Source organism: Myripristis murdjan, chromosome 20 (assembly GCF_902150065.1).
Source record: "Myripristis murdjan chromosome 20, fMyrMur1.1, whole genome shotgun sequence".
NCBI lineage: Eukaryota > Metazoa > Chordata > Actinopteri > Holocentriformes > Holocentridae > Myripristis > Myripristis murdjan.
In genome coordinates this window covers 26,958,571-26,981,466 of record NC_043999.1, presented here as the reverse complement: position 1 = coordinate 26,981,466, position 22,896 = coordinate 26,958,571, and the positions used below count along the sequence as shown (strand labels likewise).

Genomic DNA, 22,896 nt, shown 5'->3' with positions numbered 1-22,896 from the left:
GTTCTGTTCTGTTAAGTTCAGTTCAGTTTAATTGGTTCAGTTCTATTCTGTACTCTGGAGCAGTAATCTTTGAGATACATATTATTTTGTTTTGTCTCCATCTTGGGTGTTCAGCACATATCACTGTGGTATTTCTGCATTGCACTTCCCAGAGATCACTTGTCAAACAAACAGTGTGGTCAGTGCTGTGACGTACTGAGCCATAGTCTACAGATTGTGACCCATAGTTTTAGAAACCAGGCTAGCCATCTTGGTTTGGTCTTTTCCCTTCTGTAATCATGTTTGATTGCCTTTACTGTCAGTAGATGACTGAATAGCCCTGAATGTTGTTTTCGTAATATCATCAAGATATTGTCATGTATGCTCCGGTCAACTTGGCAGGAGGGATAAGTTTTGGCAGAGGAAAAGAAAGTCAGATCATATTGCTTCTCGACTTATTCACTGCAATGCAATGTTGAAGACACTTTTTGGAATGTTAATGATGACCCTAACAGCATTCAGTTTCCTAAATCTATTAGACTGTGGTTTAAATGTGCACTGTAAATCACAGATATTGTTGAGTGTGAGAAGTTTATAAATCTTACTTATGTGACAGTCTAAATTGTGTATTCTGAATTCTAGTTTCCCATGGAGGGACTCAGTTCTTTAGTTTTGGAGACTTTTGATAATAGGGTTCCTACACTCAGAGGTCAGGAAAAACTTGTGAAAAAGGTACAGATTGATGCATGATGAATATGTCTCCCATTAAGTGGTGATGTTGGTTGTTTTTTCAACTCTTGTTTTGCTTTTGGTAGAGATTGGGGTGGTCCAAGGAGAACAATTACCCAAATAACACATCCACAAAAAACTGGAAGAAATACTACCAATAGGGAAATACAGTAGGTGATTCCAGAATGACATTCAAATGAGATATTTGAGAAGCGAAAAAATCCACCCTTGAATATGTTTTACACTGTTAAAAATCAATATGATTTACAGTTCATTTATGGAGTTATTTTGTCTTAAAATGTAATTGATTTTTTAGTGTACCCACTTTCCCTCAATCTGCCTCATCCACCAATACTTTAGTTCCTGATTGCCTACATTTTCCAGAATGCCTGGTATAGTGGTATTTTATGTGTCTTTAGCACCATCAAGGGGCTAGTCTCATGCTCATCTGGATACAGACTCAAGAGTATGGGAATTATAAGATAGACAGTATTTAATTTATCATATTTAGAGGCTATATTACATACCACAACACAGACTTGGGTTACACATAAAGTTACTTATGTTCCAAGGAGCCACAAAAAGAATCACAATGCAGTAGGGACCTATTCACAGCAAGTCCAGATTTTTGGCACAAAAAAACATGCACTACAACATGTTAAAAAGAAATAATACATCTGAACTCTATGAACTCCTTCATAGAGAAAACTGAAATATCCCATTGTGAATATCTGCCTTTTTATTTATTTTTTTATTTTTTTTTTATATTATTGTGGGAGGCCAAAAGAAAACTCCATCCAACCAATCAGATTAGCTTTTTGGGTTCAAGATTGACTAAGATCTAATAATGCTTGTGCCTGCTAAACAATGATTACAGCACGTCCTTACCAGTTAGGGGTTTATTGCTTATAGCATTCAGAAGTGCTGGTAGTAGCTAGTCCAAACAAAACTGAAATTTTGTTCTCAAAAAAGTAGTAGCCAAACACTGATTTTGACCAATACAGGTCATGGAAGATGTGCTACATACCATGGAATTTAAAAATCTGTAGCATTCCAAACTTTAATTATTTTTCTTTTTCCTTCAAAAACTGCAGCGCTGTTTCCTATCAGAAACCCGATATTTCTTTCACCCCACTCTGGAATGTTGGTGATGATAGTGCAGCTCCACCCTACAGCTAGCTTGGCTCAAAGATGGCCACCAGCTGGCTGTGTTAACCATTTACACCGCATCCATGTTGGCATCAGTTCAGTAAGAGACTTCAGATTTGCGGGCAAACGTGGAACGCAGCTTTTGCACTTTGATCATTGTCCCTTTATGGTTGTTCTGCATGTATAGAATCAATTTATTTCTTCCCCATTCCCATCCCCAACCTTTTCTGTAAGTCTTCCATGCCCCTTTGTTGTTAACTTCTTTGGATTGTCATCTGTTAAGCGTCAAGATGTCTTCTGATGAGCAGCCACACATGCAAACATGCATGTATGCTCACTAGGCTTTGACTGATATAGATTTGTAGCTGCTGGTATTTTGTGCTGGCATTCATTTGTGTCTTAATTTGACATTCCCGCAAAAAATAACTGTGTTTCTCTCAGAAAGTAAGTTGTGAGGGTGAAAAACCACTGAACAGCAACCACACTGGAATCATTCCTCTGGTAAGACATCAAATATAATAATACTAATGGTAAAACAAATTCACTGGCTGTGGTCAAGGAGAAACCCCCATCAAATCAGAGTGGACCACACTGACTGGACCAAATCCCATTTTTAAGAAAGGGACAGTATCAGCTCCATAAATCATAAACCATAAATCCTACATGCTAGTTTGATGAAAAACTCATTGTAATCATTGGATTGATGCCTTTTTCCTTTATTATTGGGCATTGGAATGCCCAAACACACACACACACACACACACACACACACACACACACATACATTCACACACACAATTCGCAGAGTGAGCCCTCTAGCACACTAGGCAGACACTAAAGGCAGTCTCGTCTTTCAATCTGGGATAGTTTCTCTCAACTGTATCTTATCAGACCCCTATGCACGCACAGACACACACACATGCGCACACACAGACACACACACACACACACACACACACACACACACACACACCACTGTGTTTTTGTAACCTCCCACAGCTACCCCCTCCCAACCTCAACACAGTCCTGAGACCCCATACTGACACTTTTCTTATCTCTGTGAGTGTGCGTATGCATGTGTGTAAGTGTGTGTTAGGCAGCTTCTCATGCAGCTTCAGTGCCACAGCTGTTGGAAAGTTAAAGATCCAGGTCAGCAGCTTGTTGCACCACTTATGAAGTTCTAACATAATGTAGTATAGCATTAAGTCTGTCTAAGTCTGTGTTGATGCTTTACAAGATTTCCAACTTAGACTTGAGCTATAACTTAAAACTTACAAAAGCCTCCTACCAGGTGCAAAGTCCTCCATAAAACTGATGTTGACACATTGGCAAAATGTGCTGGAGGAGAAACAAATCCACCTCGTGTTATGTTGGTAATACTTTGTCATTGACACACTGCATCCTTTTGATCTTATACTGGTGCTTTTGTTTTCCCGGAGTTGAGATACAAAAAATCATATATCTTTTAACTACTGACTTGCAACAGGATATGGGCAGGATGGACCCTTCCTATGATGAGTATTAACTTACATGCTTGTCTTGCCAGGACAAAGCTGCACAGTTATATCTTAATTATACTTACAACATGAAGTCATGCTAATTTAATCCAAAGGTGAAGTCATGAACATGATGGGAATGGTTGATTTCATCCCATAAATACAGAGACATTGATTTTGTCAGCGGACAGCATGTTACATTTCAGTTGTACTAGCTGCATTACTTTTAGATTGTGTATATTATGATAATACAGGAATAAGGTCATTAAAAGGTAAAATATTATTGACTGAATTTATTTGATGGGTTCCATTTTCATACATCAGCAGTTTATTACAGAGAAATCTTACAATATAATATTTCACTAACTATTTACAGAGGAAATGGAAAATGTAGAAGGAAGTGGAAAAATCTTAGGGACAGATACATGAAAGAGAAAGGGGCAATCAAAGAGTAGCAGTTCAGGGCCAGAGGAACATGCCATATGGAAATATTTTTCTATAATGACCTTCTAGGAGCCCCATGTGAGAGAAAGGGAAACATCTTCAAAAATGTCCTGTGAAGAGAGACCCCACAGTCCCCCGCCTTGTTGTGGACCCATGGCTTCCTCGGTCATCATCTGGTCCCCTGCCCAAGAAGACATTACCCTCAATTTGACCTCGGTCCCACCTAGCCCGGACCCTTTTAGCACTTTAGCCACCCCTGAATGTCTTCTCAGTCTCTGCCAAATCTTGAACCTCTGGCCTCAAATATAACTTTTGGGCCCCTGTCAGTTCAAGTGTCCAGTGTCCCCAGATCAGGGGTGGGCAACCATGTGCTATGGAGTTTTTCCACCAATAAAACACTACGATAAAACACATTGTTTATTTTATGACCCAGACAAAAATCTGCTTCTGGTGGCATCATAGGAATCAGTCAGATCATCACAAGGATAAAAGATGGCCATGCAGCACAGCTTTGGGTCTTGAAGCCGGGAATAAACATTAAAAGCTCAAATTGAATTTGACTGACTTGCTTATGATTGTCACTGGATGTTTGATTCAGCCTCTAATAGTCCATTGTTTTAAAAACAGTAATCCAAAATCGCAAAAAAAATCATATTTATATTTTGCAGTAATTCCAGAATCGCAGTACGTATCAAATCAGCATCCAAGTGTTTTGAGTCAAGTCATGTTGTGAGGTCCCTGCTGATTCCTGTCCCGACTAAACACACAAGTACACATCTTTTACAAAATGTGCTGCCAAAAGGAAGGCATGTTTTCTTGTTATATCCATCACACACAGTTCTGTAAAATAAATAAGTCTGAGTAAAGGAGTACAGTGTGTACATTCAGGTATCTCCTTCCAGGTTTTGTATTCACCAGTTTCAGTAACACCACTAGTGACAGTACTAAATATCAAGCGCTTTCTTAGTTAAGCTTTTATTCTTAGTATCCAAAAAGTTTTTCATTTCCTTCTTTGATTGTGACATTTCTACAAGTCTATGCCCCTCATCTACATTGATCAGCTTCTCCTTTTATAGTAGTGATTGCTTATTCATGGGCTGAGGTTTATGCTAAATAACAGTTAGGGTTTTGTAACAAAAAGGTATATTTAGAAAGAGCTATTGTCAGCTACACAGAGAATATTGTTTCAATTAGCTGAAGTCAGTTGCTACGAGGGCTGCATGATATGGAGAAAATTTCAAGCCTCAATATTTATGCGAAATATCTCGATAGCAATTGGATATGACTGTGGGTTCATACACACTTGTGGCAACAGTGAAAATAAAGTATTCTTCAAAAAACAGCATAATAATGCCAACTGGGTGTAGAAAATGTAGTTACTTCATAAAGTATTTTATTGACCAGAACAGGCCAATCACTGATTTAGGCTGCATTAAAAAAAAAAAATAATAATCCAACATTTTGCTGCAGCCTCTGGTTTGGCACAGTTCTTCAACAATATTGTTAATGTAACAGTGTGCCTTTTGAGAAATTAATATCACACGTTTCAATCTAGATAACCACATGATAACAAAATATATCGTTCAGCCCTCGTTGCTAGCTAGCTTAACAGAAGCAGAATCCCTCAGAGGTGATTCATAATCAGCTGGTTGAATAATGGCTCTCGACCAATCAGACTGCTTGAACAGAAACCCCCTTTGTATAATTGATGATAATGTGAGTGTAGTACTCATTTATGATTGGCTGGAATTCCTCAACACGTAGATGCAATAAAATCCAGTTTACCTGCAACATTCATGAATGCTGCATCAGTTTTTAGTCCAAACGTTTTTTATGTGCAGAAATGCTCACAAGCTAATCTGTCTCCAGCTCCAACCCCAACTCCTGCCCTGCCCTGAGCTGACTGGATGCTCTGGTATGTAACTGGCCTCTGTGCTGCTCTGGGCCCAGTATGTGCTCTATTGTACTGCTGTGTGAATGCTGAGCCAGAATGGGGCCAGTGCTCATTAGCAGCCAGCTAGGGGCCTCATACTGTACATGACTGAATGGCCTTCATCATCTGCTCCCTCCCTCAAATTATTATGTCACCTGTCATTGTTTGGAATAGCTCTTTTGTGTGTGTGTGTGTGTGTGTGTGTGTGTGTGTGTGTGTGCAACCAGTAATTGAGAGAGACTTCATTCACTCTCCATTCTGGCTTTGTTAAGTCCATTCAGGCAAGAAATGCAACAAATGAACAAAACGAGCAAAGAGCAAAAAAAGGTTGCAGAAACAGTTACACTTCTGCAGACAATGTACTTTATAGGAGTTGGTGTGTGTGTGTGTGTGTGTGTGTGTGTGTGTGTGTGTGTGTGTGTGTGTGTGTGTGTGTGTGTAAAAATCATTGTGCAATCACTTACTATTGCAATTGTGATTTGAATTGCTATATGCTTAACACTTCTTGACTTCTTTCTTTGTTGCAAAGCTAAAAGCCCAGATTCAGTGATGCTCAAGAAACACATCATTAGAATGGCTATACCAGGATCATAACAAATAAAACCTTACAGCGTGTTTTCAGACATTCAGTTAGTTCAGCTGATGCAAAAATATAGCCGTCAAATAATATGCACAACCTAAAATAAACAGACAGAGCTCAGAATATTTTCAACAATACTGCCTAAAGCACTCCTTGAAATCCATGAGCGGTCAAATCCCTAAACAATGAAATAAACTTTTCTTTTACTTTTTTAACTTTTTCTTTTTTCCAGTTTTTTTGTAGGGTTGGTAATAGGACTCCACACCGTTGTATCAAAGTCACCGCCAAAGTAGATTCCATTCACTTCCATAGCATGGCAAAATAGTTCCCAAAATAAAACCTTTAGCACCAAAAACAACAAAGCAGATTACACCAAAATAAAAAAAAAAACAAGTCCCAGTATCCACTTTGTGTACTTTCAGTTATTTGTCAGTGTACTATCAGGTCATTTCTTCCTGGCCCAACATTATTAGTTGGACTAGGACAATATGCTTATCTCCCAATTTGATACTATCACGATGCTTGGGTGCCAATTCCACATGTATTGTGACTCTTAAGTATTGTAATTCTACAGGTATTGCATTTCAATATTATGATTTATTATGATTTTTTTTGTTTGTTTTTCTCCTCTAGTTTGTGGTTGTAAAGTTTCATGAGATTGTGATCATCCTTAAGGTCACATCAGGTCATTTTATACAGTGACGTCAAGTTTCAAAAAATGGTTTTGCGTCAATGAAATGGCTGCTATGAGGGCTAATATCATCACACATGAATCAAATGTGGCTCATTGAATCCACAAGAGTCTCAGCTTTCCAGTCAAACCCAATTGATGCAACTCCAACACTGTTTAGGCTCCAGTCTGCACAAACACAACATTTTACAACAGGCCAAAAGAACACTTTTGGACTGCAGGGTTTGTGGCCCAAACTACATGGGATTAGCAGAAGGTGGGCATGTGTGCAAAGGGGAGAGCCATGGCTGCCCAGAGAACCCATTTTCATTCAGACAGCTGGAGGTCAGAGGTCAAGGGACCTGAAATTAGCCATGCTAGATTTTTTCCCTTCCAAAATTTTGCCTAACTTTGGAGTGATATTTAGCCCTCTTGCTGACAAACCTAGCATGACATGCTTGGTACCAACAGATTCCTTCAGTAATAATTAGTGGGCAAGCTGGCAGCCCACTCATGTTCTTCCTACTATTTCTTTCTTTATTTATTATTCTGTATGTTTTTTTTTTTTTAGCACGTAACTCCTCCTACAGCTTTCGTTTTAGGCCCACACAATGAATTGGAAAATGTGCGGCCCGAATGGGAGAAGTTTGCTATTACTTTTATAAGGAATCCGACTTACGGAATTTTCGCAATTCCAATTTTACGGAAAATTCCGGCCATCTGAAATGAATGGCCAAAACTTCGGAAGGCTCCAGCGTGCAGAGCTTTTGACCTGCGTCCATGCACCAAATACGAAAAACATGTGTCTTGTGGAGAAGAAGCGGTGTGTCCATTTTCAAGGCGCTCCAACTTTACGTTTTTGTGCAATTCCAGTTTGAAGTCGAAATTTCGGACGCAATACACACTAATGGTGGAATGTTGGAGTGCCAGAGTGAGTGACATCACGGTTAGAGTACAGCAGCCCTGAAAAATCGTCTAAAATTTTTTTACTTGCTCCCCTGGCCACAATTTTCACTCCACATGCATAAATTTGGGTAAATTAGTTGGAAAACTAGTTTTGGTTTGAAAAATGTACATACAAAACTAAAGTAGCTTAAATGTTTTAAACGCTGACACTTAACGAGGCAGGAGAGCCAGCTCTCTCCCCCATAGACTCCCATTATATCTGGAACCCAAAATGTGGGGAGAGAAGGAGAAACACACACTTTTTTAACTCGCTCTAGGGCAGGCATTTTTGGAAGTTGAAAAATAATTTCGACACAGTTTGAAAGCCCAAAGCCTTACCTTTCTCATGGTACATTTTATTTTCTGCTCGGACTTACTGTCATTGAGAAAAAAGCATTTGTTTGACCACTACTTTCAGGAGATTCTCTCCCAAGCACCACTGTCACTCTTCAGCTTGCCCACGCAGTTTCCCCACAAACTGCACTTTTCTAGTTTCATATATCTTACATCATTAAAATGATTCTGTAAAATGACAGCATTTAAAAAAAAGGCAATTACCAAAATATTAATCACAATACTTAAATGAATACATTTTTCCCCACCCCTAATTACTATGTGGAAGCTTCCTGCAGACTCTACCTGCCAGATCTACTTTGCAATTCAAATAGGAATATAACAAAAAAAAGGCCTCTTTGATTTCCTCAAAAAACCACATCAGTAAAATCAGTAAGATCTTGGTATGAGGTTCAGTTTGTGGCCACGTCAGGCAGGACGGTGCTCAAACCTGAACTCTGGGTTGTCACGCCTTCATTCATTCTCTCCCTGCTTTAGTTTTACTCTCAGCCGCTCACTCATTCACTCACCCATCCGCCCTCCCTGTACCTCTCTCTCGCACACACACACACACACACACACACACACACACACGATGGAAACCTGCTTGTCTTTAGAGCATCAAAGATGTGTGTAATAGAGCCAATGATGGAATCCAGAAAGTCTTGTGTCAACCAACCGAAAACACAGTGCCAAGTGGCTGCACACACACACACACAGATACACACACACACACACACACATACTGATAAGCGGGTGTTGTGGTATTCATCTGTCTATGTGAGTGGTTTGGTCAGGCCTGTCAAGTACACTCACTCTCTTTTAAGTCTCATAATGCCTGCAAGAGAGTAGACACACACAAACACACACACATACACACACACTGTTCTGAGGGTTTCACGAGGTTGTCGGCCATTGCAGGGGTTACATTTGGAAGATGGGTGGGAACTAAAAAAAAGAGAAGAAGGGATGAATGGTGTGGTTTAGAGGGTAGGGGAATTCCTTTGAAGTGGCTTGTGGGTGGCATTATTTCTATTGCTTTGCAGGCACAGTAGACAGTAGCAGGGAAAATTCAAAATGCTGCGTTCATGTCACCAGGGAAAGACTGTAAATACCAGTGTCCTGCTGGAAAACATGGTTCATTTCAGTGTTCAACAGTTCAACGCTACTTAATGAAGATTTACTTTCGTTTTAGCCTCTTCAGCTCCAACTTTAGCATGGGTGGTTCATCACTGCTGTGCGGCCAAGCTTTGTTCACACCCACAGAACTTTATTTTGTTAAACACTCGCTTATTGGAATTTTGTGTAAAGGATGCACTCTCAACATAGGTTCAATCATGGAACCCATCGGTTATCATCTGACAGCCAATTTTTCAGGGTGTCCAGTGAAGCTTCCGTTTCTATGGTGCATTTACTTAATCCCGGGGGGTCGGGGGGGACAAGACCCCTCCATCCATAAAGTTGTCCTCCCCAGAAAAAAACATTGTTAACACTAATAAATAATTTTGAATAATATAAAATATTAAAAAAAATTGGTATGGTATCCATTTAAAACCATACTGAGTAATCTCGTTGGAGTGACATACATTTGAGACGGGCATAGCCTCCGACTTGTGCCAATTTATCTTATAACTGGATAATTTTGAATAGGAGTCAACATTAGTTCATTACCAGTAATACTGGTAATGAACTTGCTGGCTCTTCTATTAAGACCAGAATGTCGTCTGCATACATAAAAGCTTCCGTTTCTATGGTGCATTTACTTTTTCTGTGTATTTTATTACACAAGTCAGACATTTCTCCCCACAGTACACAAACACTGATACTTTCTGTGTGTGTGTTCAATCTCTCGGCTGCCCCAGTGGTTCACTGAGTAGAGCACAGACCATGTAATACAGAGTGTAAGCCGCAATGGCTTGTGTTTGAATCTGAATCCATAACAAAAAAAAAAAAAAAAAATACAAGCAAAAAATTGCCATACAAATTTACAAAAACAAACAAAAAAAAATCCTTCAAAAAAATATTTCTAATTATTATGATTATATTTAAAATTAAATTACAAGAAAATTACCATGAAATCACCATAAAAATGTGTAACACCTGATTTTCACTTATTTTTTTCAGTGTATTCTATAGAGAAATGTATTCAAAATGTCACCCATTTGGTAGAGATTGCTTGCTCAAGAACTGTATGGCCATTTCAAAAACAAAATTGTTAATAATTACTAGGGGTATTACAAAAAGTCAAGAGATGTTGTTGTTGTGCTTATTACTTAGTGTTAACATTTAGGGATTAAGTTCAAGGAGTTGACTGAAGGAAACTACTCTCTAGATTTTTCATTTGCTGTCGAGACTGCACTGTTTGCTTTGGCATGAACCATGAGTTCAAATGCATCATCACCATACAGACACATACAGAACGTGTTAAATGTGATTTTCAATCCTGGGTGGACTGCTCCTTCAATATTAATAAAGTGATGGAGGACGAGGCAGAGGTAGCAGCTGACAATGGACCATCCACTGCTCCGCTGTCTACATGTCTGTCTGTCTGTCTGTCTGTCTGTCTCACTGTCTGTCCCACTGGTAAGACTCCAGCTGGGTGCTGTTCTGAAGGGTGCTGTTGTGAAGTCAGGAGGCCAGGAGGTGGGATCAGTTTGGGCCGGTTTGTTGACAGAGCTCCCAGCCAAGTCACTTACTGGAAGACTAGGCCGGGCTGTGGTTTGGAGCTATGCTTTAGCCAACATGTTTGTGTATGTGTTTGTGTGTCTGTGTGTCTGTTTATTACTCCAGGTTAGCTATGAGTGCATGTGAGTTATTTCTGCTATATAGATAGATTGACATCAAAGAAAGAATTGGTGACATATTCACACAAATAAATTGTCATTTTGCTTCTGTGTATGGCTGAATGCTATAACGCCATAGTGATCCAACCCATACTCATCCCATGAAAGCTTTTACATTTGTTCCTCATAACACTCAGAGTCTGGTAGCTCTTTCCTGGGAAGAATCCTCTGCTGCACATGAAGTGATGCATGTTACATTGTGATTTTTGCTTTTACTAAACTACAGAATGAAACAGAAGAACTGAGCAGTTAAGAAAAGGCAGTGATAGCAACCATGACTGAACAGACAAAGAAAAGGCTGACACCACTGCAAGTATATTGGGATTGAGGCTGCTCATAGCTGACATTTTGGGCCCATATTTTGTATGTTTGAAGTCACAATGAAATGAACAGTAACTTTTTCAACTTCTTAACCAATTTCCCAAGCCTTTTTAACAACAAATTTACAAGAAAATACTAAAATTAGATTTTTGTTTCTCTTACTCTCTCTGCTGGAAAATATTCCGTTGGAGAGAGTGTTTCACTCCTTCCAACTTAAAGGCATCAAAACACAACTGTGCTGCTGTTAGGAAAACTAATAGGTATGTGGGTGGTTGCTGGATAAGAAGTAGGAAAAATGATATCGGACTTCTGAAATACGACTGCATGCTTTGGGGAAAAATTAGCAGCAATGTGAAGTGCAATTGTAGATATTACACTGAACATGCAGAATTATTGTTCCAGTCTCTCCAGAATGTGGAGAATTTGAAGTAAATGGGCCAAACATTCAAAATCACTGGTATAGTCCTTTAATTCAGAGTTTCTTCTCCTCTGTTTTCACTTTGGGATGGTTTAAACATTTTTTCTGATTCTGAGGATGATGTTGAAAAAGCTGGTCATGAGCACTGATATCCCTTGTGTCAGAGGTGGATAAAACTGACTGGACCAGAGTGCTGCTCTGTGTGTCAGTGTAAGCTTTGCTGACTGTCCATTGCATCATTTGGCACACGGTAAATGTATAAAAACATCACATAATAGGCTACAAGGTGCATAACTGGCACAAAACACTATATGAGTCACAGCAATAACTTGTCATTGTCTCAATGTCCTAACAATTATGCTATGAGCAAGAAAACGGTCCCATGACATCTTAGCATTCTCCTCTTCATTATTTAGGCTTCTCTTGCTAACATCCGCTCATATGACACTATTTCTACCATAGATTCAACTAAGCCCATAGGCAGAAATCCCGGGGGGTCAGGGGGGACAAGACCCCTCCATCCATAAAGTTGTCCTCCCCAGAAAAAAACATTGTTAACACTAATAAATAATTTTGAATAATATAAAAAATAAAAAATTGATCAATGGGGAAAGAGCACAGCCTTGGCAATTCCCATGTGAAAGGTGAATGAAATTGGATGTGAGACCATTGGTTAATACAGCTGCTCTTGGATTAGAGTATAATATTTTAATGTCCACACTGTATTAAACTAACTGGGTTCATCTCTGTCTGCAGACCCCTCCTGCTGCCACCATGCTGCCGAGCTCTCACCATGTAGAGAAGCATGTGACCAGGTATGAACAGACACACACACACACACACACACACACACACACGTCAACCCAGTCCTCAGCCCATTATGGCAGGCCCATGAATAGAGGTTTTTGAAGCAGAGTGTTGTAAAGTTTTTTGTCTCTCTGCTCTTTGAAGTGCAGAATAAAAGTTCTCTCTCGGCCCATTTCGACTTGAGAGCAGGTGACGCTCTCTCTCCCTCTCTCTCTCCCTGTCCTTCTCTCCTTGAATCATCCATCTCCTTCTCTATGGTAGCAAGACACGGAGGAGACGTGAAAGAGCTTTTCTCTGCACTCTGACGCAGAGTTCAAACCTGATTCCCTCTTTTCAAGAGGGGGACAGACACTTAGAGAGCGCTTGGGGTGGGGCGGTGGGGGCCGGGCAGACAATGACAATATTTATTGTGTAGTTTGCCATCACTATCCTCATAATTATATTTCCTCAATTGATATTATCATTGGTTCAATTAAAGAAAGAAAATGGGAAAGAATCTGAGAAAGAAAGAGAAGGAGAGAGAGAGAGAGAGAGAGGGAGAGACAAAGAAACTGAAAAAAAAAATGATGGAAAGATGGAGCAAAAGTAAGAGAGAGAAAGATTAAACAAATTGAGATAAACCAGTACACACTGGTGTTGAGGAGGGCAGGCTACAAAAGACGGAAAAAGCAAAAGATGTGAAAAGAAGATGAAGAAAATAATGATGATGCATTGGAGGAAGAGGAGGGGGATGGAGAGTTTTAATGTCCATTAGCCATCTTTCTAAGGTGTAGTGGCTACCTTTCAGAGAGTGGTGTGTGTAAAAGGTGTGTACTCTGTGTGTTTATTTCCCTGAAATATGTCTCCAAAAGTGCCAATGCCGACACTTGCTAGGCCATTGTTGTAAATAATAATGTGTTCAAGTTTAATTAAAATGAAGCAAAACCCCACACAATTTATCTATACATACATTTCTATGCATTATAGAGAAAAAAATCTCCAAACTGTTAATAATGGTAATAATGAGCAACATCCATCACCTCCCTTAGCAAAACCATGTGTGGTGTAATTTAGATTATATATGCCAATCATTTTAGACGTTTTCTGAGGAATACTAGCGCAATTGAAATGTGTTTTTGTTCAACACAATGCTCCAATTCTATATATATTATATGATATTTGAGTAACCCACACATGGCTAGGATTGGGTATCATTTTACATTTTATTGAATCCAGTTGCGATTTCTGGTTCTTATTGATTCTTTTCTTATTTCCCGAGAACAAAAATAAATCAAATTGGATTAAAGCAAACAAATGTAGTGCTGTGGTCCCTTCTGAAACACATTATATGAATAAATCACATATCTACAGTTAGATGCTACCATATATCCTATTAGCAATCACAAAAATACAGAGCTATACTATATCATAGTGATTTTTAACAAATATCAGTACATACACCACACATATTCCTCACCTAAACAGAGAATGAGCAGTAAAGAAATGTAATATCTTCAGAATAAACCTTCCTACAGTTTCAGGCGTAGGATTTTGGATGATCAAAAAGATGTGGGCTTCCCCTTGTGGCAATTTAAAAAAAAAAAAAAAAAAAAAAAAGAGCAACACAATATAGCAGGGGTTTTCAATTAAAATTCAAAGAGGTCCAGTTACGAAAATTTCCTCCCAGCAAAGGTCCGAATCTTAAATGGCTACTCAACCCGTGGCCCGGGGGGCACATGTGGCCCGTGCGTCATTTTTATGCGGCCTGTCACTGTCATATAATAAAAATATTGTTATTCTATCTAATTACTGAGTTTCAGTCTGTGGACAAATCATTTCTATCAGTAACATGTTGTGAATGAAGCCTGTTTATTTTATAGACCTAATGTTCCAAGGGAGTGTGATATGGCCTCATACCTCTGAGCAAGCTGCCCATTCTGTCCACATTTTGGGAATGAAGCCTCATTTTGTTGTCACTTCATCATTTCATCATTAATCATTGCATGACAATCTTTTATTCAGTGAGTTTTGGCCTTGGATTGAAATGTTTTCTGTATGTTTCAGTAATTTTTAGACTAGTCATGTAGCCTCTGACAAAATTATTGTTTAAAAGTCCAAAATAGGACAGACATTTTTAGCTTGTGGCCCTTGGACACAGCTGAATTTTGCTGCGTGGTCCCTGAGCCATCTTAAGTTGAGTGGCCCTGGTCTAAATAGTGTACCCTGATGTCAATAACTCAACAACATATGCACATTTCTATATCATCACGGACTTCTGCGGGTATGTTTCCTCAAACGATCCGTGTTTGGTCTCATAGTGATGCTTAACGTTGTTACTTTTTTATTATCGCCACAGTTTCACAACCTGTGAGACACAATGGTTTAGAAGTGGATGCAGGCAGAATGAACATGTATTGGTCCGTCCATTCATCTTTAAAAGTTCGGTTTTCACTCTACTTTTCTCATTTTGGAGCCATTTTCTCATCTCATCTCCTGCCTTCCGCTATTCTCTGGTGCTAAAAGGTAAACAATCGTTTTGATTGGCTATTGATGACGCTCTTGTCGGATAAGCTAGATTAGCTGCGCATGCAGTTTGTAGCTTCGACCATCAGAGAAAAAATAACAATGAATGATTTATATATTAATATTAGAAATGTCATGGGTCCGGACAGAACCGTTACTGGGTCCGTGCCCGGACCGCGACCCGCCATGTGGTGATGCCCACAATATAGGATTGTGTGTTAGCGAGCAAGACAGCTTCTTCAAGCCACTTGTGAGGATATTCGTAATTATCCCCATTTATGATTATCCCAATAATGGAAATTCACCATGATCAACTTTTGTGAGTGTTTTTTTTTTTTTTTTTTTAAATCATGATATGCAATAATATCCTTTATCCTCCCATCCCTTGTGGGGGATACAGGCAAGGTGAGCCTTCACCCATGGTGACAGGCTTAGGATTTTGGAAATGATATCAATATAGAGATTTATATTAGTGATCTAAACAGCTTTTTCAAATCAGTTGTAAGGGCATTTATGATTATCCCAATAATGGAAATTTACGATGTTCAACCTTTTGGGGGTGTTTTTTTCTATCATTATAGATGATAATATCCTATATTGTCCCATCCCTTGTAAGATCCCTAGCGAACCACATCTTGGTATCTTGGGTAGCATGTAGCCATAATTAAAATATTTCAAAAGCATTTGATAGCAGGTGTAGGGTCACTGTTGTCGTTCAGACTCTTGAGCCTTGAGGGCATACAATTGGCAAACCGTTGCCATATAGAGCCCTTTTTGTCAAGTACACTGCTTTGATGAGCCTGGCTCCATCCACATTGAAGAAAAAGCCCATCAGTCTGCCAGCCAACACTTATTCACCTTTCAGATAAGCGAGAGAGTTTAACAAATCGCCCGCTTGCCTCGTTGGTTTTCAGGGTCGGCCTTTTGTTGCATCAGGCAGATATCGTCTTTGATTTAATGCCATCAGTTTTGCTTTGTTTGTTGTTGTTGTTGTTGTTGTTGCTTTTCTGTTGGTTGGGCCATGGGATTTGGAGAAGGTGTAGAAAAAATTACTGTCTGTCAGCATCTACTGCATTCCACTGCTTTAGTTGGCCTCTCAATCAGCCAGAGAACACCTGATTACAACCACATTATATGCTCCTGCTGCCTGGCCTAAAAAGGAAATTTGCCTGGTGAATGAATAACCTCCAGCTTGACAGCAGCACACAAACAGAATCAAGCACTCCAGCTGCTGAAATGAAACATCCTCCATCTAGCATTATGAATACCGGTATGTGCAAAATAATAAGAGAGTATAGTGAGACAACAAGAAACACACATTTTTGAAAAAAATGCTCATTATGAAAATACTCTGAAAGAAAAATGTCATAAAGTGTGGATACCTCATTTATATTCACTGTACAGATGGAGATGTACAGTTCCTCTGATATTCCCATTAATTCTTTGTATTTACAAGAAATTCCCCCTAAAAATGTTTTTTCACTGTTGTGCATCCCCACTCATCATGAAATTGGACTGACTTCGACAGGTCTACATTCACAGATTTTGTTGTAGTGCAGTGGAATCAACTGCGAGGATTCCTTGTCCTGAAACATACAGATACTCATCTGAACACCAGTTCAGCCCAGGCAGGGCCAGAGAGGACATGATTTTTTTTATAAATTGAAAAAATTAAATAAGATTTTAATAATTGATTTATGTAGTCCATCATGAGCGCCCAGTTTGTCTATGTCCCAGTTGTTTAGAATACTCGAAGCTGCAAAAAATCATAGTTAATTGTCAGAAATCCCTGATCCAGAATACCACCAAATTTAGTCAACTGTCTCTTGGGCCAAGTTGGCCACTCTATCAGGTCCACCTGTTCAATCTAGCAGTTCATGTCAACAGTTCTGCCATAAATTCTACCTTTTAACAAAGTATATAATGTTCAGTTTGTGTTGACATTGTGGAGAATGTGTTAATTTAATTCTATGTTTATTACTGAGGTTGTAGTTTGCAGAGGTCTTGAACTGGACTACATTATAATGAGAGATGTTTCTAATTTTTTGTCCCTCCTATTTATATACATGAGGGGTTACAGAATATTAGAAACAGCTCTCAATAAAATGCAGTCCAGTCCAACAGCAGCACTAACTGTGAGCTCAATGCCAAACATAGAATTGAATGAACACTTCCATTACTGTGACAACAAGAAAACCTGAGCGTTACAGGTATCAGAAAACAAAACTTTATGGTACAACAGTTGTATTGGATTGTGTTGGATTGTACAGATGGATCTAATACAGTGGTTGCTGAGCGTATGATGTGCTTGAATGTCATTTTTATTTTGTATTTTTTGTGAAATGCATATGCAGAACTTGGAAAAAATGCTAAAACTATTGTTGCACATCCAACCCTGAACTTGAACCTTTAGGAAAGAGATTGTCAGTATTCAAATATAAAACAACAACACACAAACAAGAGATCGTTTAGTTCCAATACACTTAGAACTGAAATGAAATGAAACCTTGAAGGCAGCACATTATGCTTGAAGAACTGGAGGAATTTGTTAGAGCCCTTGGTGGGTGTGGGCTCCATCTTCTCCATTCACATCTTCTCATCTTTGCCCAGCATGCTACACTTCAGGGACTTCTTCAATAGTTGAGCCATGTATTTCACAATATTAGCAGTCCTAGCCATCATGCTACTCTCTGTCTGGGCCCACTCTTGCCACTTCTCAACGAGGGCCTGCTGGGTCTTACTTTTGCCCCTGAGGAGGCAGGTTCTCTCCTCATGCCACTGGAGGAAGCAGCTCTCCAGATGCTGCCATGATTTTATTTCTTTCAGCTCTTTCCTCTTCCTGCTGAGCAAGCTGGGAAGCCATGCACTCCTCCAATGCCCTGTGGGCCTCTCCTTCCTCTTTTCTGAGAGTTTCCTTAGACTCCTTTATTTTCAAGGGAGCCTCGCTGTCACTGATGTCCTTCACTGAGACTAGAAGATCCGGATGGTTGCTTCACTGTTTTCTGTAGCCTGGGTGGTCACCACTTTCTCTTTGTGGTGCATTCTTTCAGCTCTTTCATGTCATGGTGAAGAGCTTCTTTCTCTGTCTCCTCTTTGTGGAGCATTTCTGTAAGCTGAGAGCCTCTCTCTCTGCTTCCAAGGCCTTGAGCTTGACAGCCTGCAGCTCTAGATCATTTTTGGGCAACCTGGGCACTCCAGGTATACTTAAAGGAGACGTTCCTTTCCTCTCTGGGACATTTGAGCTTGATAGCTTGTTCCAGGAACATCACCTGTACCTTTTGTGTCAGGAGATACAATGCTTGAATTCTTTTCTCTGAGGCCTGGGTCGACTGGGTCTGTCGACTGAAGGCCTTGTTCTCTGTCTCCGGTGTTGTCTCACTGTGTCTCAGTTTGATGCCGAGCATGGGACATGGAACAGCATAGGTCATCTGGCCATCAGGCTTCTGCTTGACCACACAGACATCAAGCTGCCGGACAACCCACTTTAGGGGTTGGGTCTAATGGGCTACTTCGGCACCATCTCCTGACCTCTCTGTGGGTGAAGCCTGGTGTCCTGTTTGATGTCCTGTGTAATTTGGGAAGTCTGTTGGCAAAGGACCTGTTGGGTACTTTGGGAGCAGCTGTGTCTGTTTTCATCAAATTTTTGTGGCAGTTCCATTTGTCCTCCTTCCATTTTGGCATTCTTTCCGGACCTTGAAAATGGGTTGGATGCTTGGTCTTCATCTGCTTATGGGCTGTCTGGTAGGCATCCTTCTCTGCTGTGCTCTGGGGAAAGACCTGGGTATTCCACTGCAAAACGGACAATCTAGGTCCAGTTGGATGGAAATGGATTTGCCAAGTAAAAACTGGATGTGCACATAGGATTTAATCACATGAGCAGTTGCTGTTTGACCTCTGATCTCAGACAGAGTTGCCATCATGGCAGATGACTAATGTCAGCAGGCACAGATGAAGAAATCAAGACATTTGTCTTATATATGCAAAGAATTGAACAACTATATTGGGAAACAGCAATGGCAAGCTTACCCAATGTTAAGCAGCTGTTGATAGATTTGCATAGATTTGTAACAAACCAACTGGTTGCCCATAGAGATCATGATGATGTGTTAGGATACCTCATCATTCAGCACTCACAGGAGGCTTCATTTCTATACTGAAACAGATGGTATGGAAACACACTTTAATTTGCTTGATTTTTTCAGCATTTAATTATTTGCTTGCCATTCATTTGAATGTTTTATGGAAATGTAGCTACTGACTGCAGACCATTAAGCATCTTCAGTAATTTTCCCATGCGTTGTTTTTCATCACTTCAATGTCTTGTGGCTGTTCCACTGTTAAAGAGAGTTCATGCATGCATGCAAAAAATAGCTTGTCCTCCAGCACAGTGACTGTGTGAAACTGTAAATCTCACCCAGTTCATTTCATGACTTCACACTTCAGCCAGAGACTGTTGGCAGTGTGCGGATTCTCCCAGGCTCTCCCCTTGTGTTTGTGCACACCACACTTGGACGTCTTCATTATGTCTGCGTGTCTGTGTGTGTGTGTGTGTGTGTGTGTGGGTGTGCATGTGTGTGTGTGGTGTGAATGCACACCACAAGCTTTCGAGCTTGGATGCCTCCATGATGTCTAAGTGAGCATATCTTTGGGACTAAACAGATGATCCACCATTTTCCCATGGCCTGAACATTCCTGTCTGCAGGAGCAAAGTAAGATCAGGTTAAAGTTGCAATAAATCAGAGCTTAGTTTTCCATACCGCCATGATTTATCTAAAGGGGCTTGATAGGGTTATTGATTAATAGCTATGACTCAATGATTCAGCTTGGCAAGGTGCTTAGATTTCTGACTTTCTGTCCAGTTAATCCCTATCAATCCCCAGCATCAGTGTAGCAGCAGTCATTCAGTTATTCATTTTGCTTTTTTTTAACTCTGTGCAAAACACATAGAATATGTGTGAGTTTGTCCTTGTTCATCCACTGCATATGCTGCAGTCCCCTAGCAGAGAAAAGACAAACTGCTTCTCACAGGCTACACTGACTTAATAGTATGCACATAAAATAAATTGAATTTAATCTTTTTTTTATTGCATACTACAATTTGCCAAGGCAATGATCATATGATGCTTACACAACAAAACTGTAAATCATAAGTAATCCTACATATTAGTGAGACATAAAGCTTCAACATTTTTAAGGGAAGCATTTTTTTCCTTACAGGTATTTTTTTTCCTTACAGGTAGTAAACATTGTAACTTGGCTTCACCTCCTGGATGTTGTAGCACATTAAGTGCTACAACAACAGAGTCCAGCAAAGAACTTAAACCAGTGCCACAATGTTTATACATTAACATGGAGTAGCATACCTGCAAAACACATCAAATATGTGTGGAGTTTGTCCTTGTTCATCCACTACATATACTTTAGTCCTTAACTTTTTAGAAAAACTGCATCAAAACATTTTAAAACAGTGCTAGTAGATCATATAAGACAGGAATGCATGAAATGCACCATATTACCATCTCATCACACAAGTGAGACAAAAAATATGACCACATTGTGAAATTGCTGTTAAGCATTTTGCATTATAGTAACAACTTAGAGAAAAAACAGCGTCCTGTAGGCTGGCAGAGGGACCACTAGTAAGGCTGTTAGACTCTTTAGCTGTCAAATGACTTGACAAAATACGAACTCAACTCCACTCACACTCAGACATATATAATATATAGAGGAATATTTTAGTAAACTCCAAGTATATGCACAGAGACATACTGTGCAGTATTTTTGGTGCATATCATCCGTTTGAAAGCCTCATGATAACGCTGTGCTCCTCTACCTGTCCTGCAGCTCGCCACGATAAAGAGTGAGTCTCGTTTGAAGCATCTTCTCCAGAGGTTACCCAGTTACTGTCCAGAGTCTATGGTGAGTCTGTTTTCACTGGTTACATCTGCATCCACAGAGAACTCCCTTCTGAACATGGCCACTCATCAACCCTTTGAAACTTGAGCAAATTCACTTCTTTCAAAAATGTGAAAAAAGTGATGAGCAAATGAATTCATAAATTCAAAGGTCTGCAATGAACCATGAGATGAAATCTGATCGCGCACACAAGTCATCCCATAATGCGTTCAGCTTCAAGTGCAGCCAGACCCTGCCATTATGCACCAGCACACTGACTTGGCAATCTGCATGGTTAATGGTTTCAGCATCCACAGCCATCGAACCAAGCACAAAGCATACTGAGCCTACACACTGTGGGACAGCAAAAGAAAATCAACAAAGGAACAAACAAAACAGAGCAAGCCAAAGTCAGCCGCATCAAGCACAGCTCCAGCAGTGTAACCAGATCATTACACACCAAGCTCAGGCTCAAAGAAATCTTGTTTGCCTCACATCATAGCTCAGAGTTGAGTTTATACCTTATGACATCCCACATTAACAATTATTTTATCCTAATAAATTTATTGTGAGTGCTATAGTTTTCCTCAACACACAACATTAAATCCACAGCTATATGGGGTTCTGCAGGACCTTCAGCACCCCTGCATCACTCAGTTATGTACTGTGTGTGTAATGACTAATGGCCTATCGGCAAAACATTATTTTTTACATGAATAAATATGAATGCACTTGATCATCTTCATAACAAAGGGGTTTGCTCATTACACACTCCGGTAGACCATATGAGATGGGTTTTACTGCTGGTGCTTGTTATTAAATCCATGCTCCCTCGATATACTGTGTTTTATTTTTTATTTAATGGAGCACAGAAATGCAAAAAAATCACACCACATCAGGTGAATGTTTTGCATATGGAAATTTACATACAGATTTTTCGCATATTCATTCCACATCCCTACACCGCACAGATGTGGTGAAATAGCTTTAATTTTTCACTCAGGAAAATTGGAACCATTACCATTTTGGTACCAAAACATTTCCATAAATCACAAGGAGTCAGTGTTTCCCTCAAAACTGTATTCTTTTTAGCATGGAAAAACCTCTGGAACAGAATGTAGACCGCTGCATCTGGGCTGTCCATACAGCAACCTCCAGTGTTTCACTGATCAGCTAGGCTAGACCAGTACACAACAAGACCAGTATTGCCCCAGTATCATCAGTCTTATCAGGGATCCCACAGGTCATGGAATTTCTTGACGGTCATGGAATTTTGAAAAGCAAAATGAATCATTCTTGTGACAAGTCATGGAATATATGGAATATCATTTTGTCAATCTCAGTTGAAAAATAAATCAGTAACTAGTTATTCACCAAATGTAGTATTTATTTTCTATTGTTTCCAGTGTTCCAGATTAAAAACATAATTAAAGGGTACCCCTTATCAAGGCTGATAAGGGGTACCAGGGGTACCCTAACCCTAACCCTGACTGCAGTGTTGTGGGTTCAAATCCAAGCCCTAGTGAATTTTCTCAGGTTTCAAAGGGTTTTAAACTGTTTCAGTGTCATACTTAAACACTGACATATCATGGTGAGATCAAACCAGAAAGAAGAAAATGTTAAAATGATCCTCATACATCTTCTGTGGACCCCTTGGGGTCCATGAACCCAGTTTGAAAACCTCTGTCCTAAACCAGTGGAAGCACTGCCTGTATGTGTCTTTTTGCTAGTGGGAAACTCATGGCCCTCAGCATCAAATCTCTTATTAGGCTTACTTAGGAAGTCTATTGCTGGTTGTGGTAAAACTTACCAGAATGTTGCAGCACCTGATCATACCACGCATGCACACACA

General features: G+C 39.7%; 1 protein-coding gene across 1 annotated transcript in view; it reads left to right on the top strand.

Moving 5' to 3' along the window:
* reck (reversion-inducing-cysteine-rich protein with kazal motifs) overlaps positions 1 to 22,896 on the top strand; it is an 87,416-nt gene that overhangs the window by 12,732 nt on the left and 51,788 nt on the right. The window contains exons 2-3 of the mRNA XM_030079847.1: positions 12,597 to 12,655; positions 20,994 to 21,068. Coding sequence (XP_029935707.1) covers positions 12,597 to 12,655; positions 20,994 to 21,068 — 134 coding nt within the window. The remainder of the gene's footprint in view (positions 1 to 12,596; positions 12,656 to 20,993; positions 21,069 to 22,896) is intronic.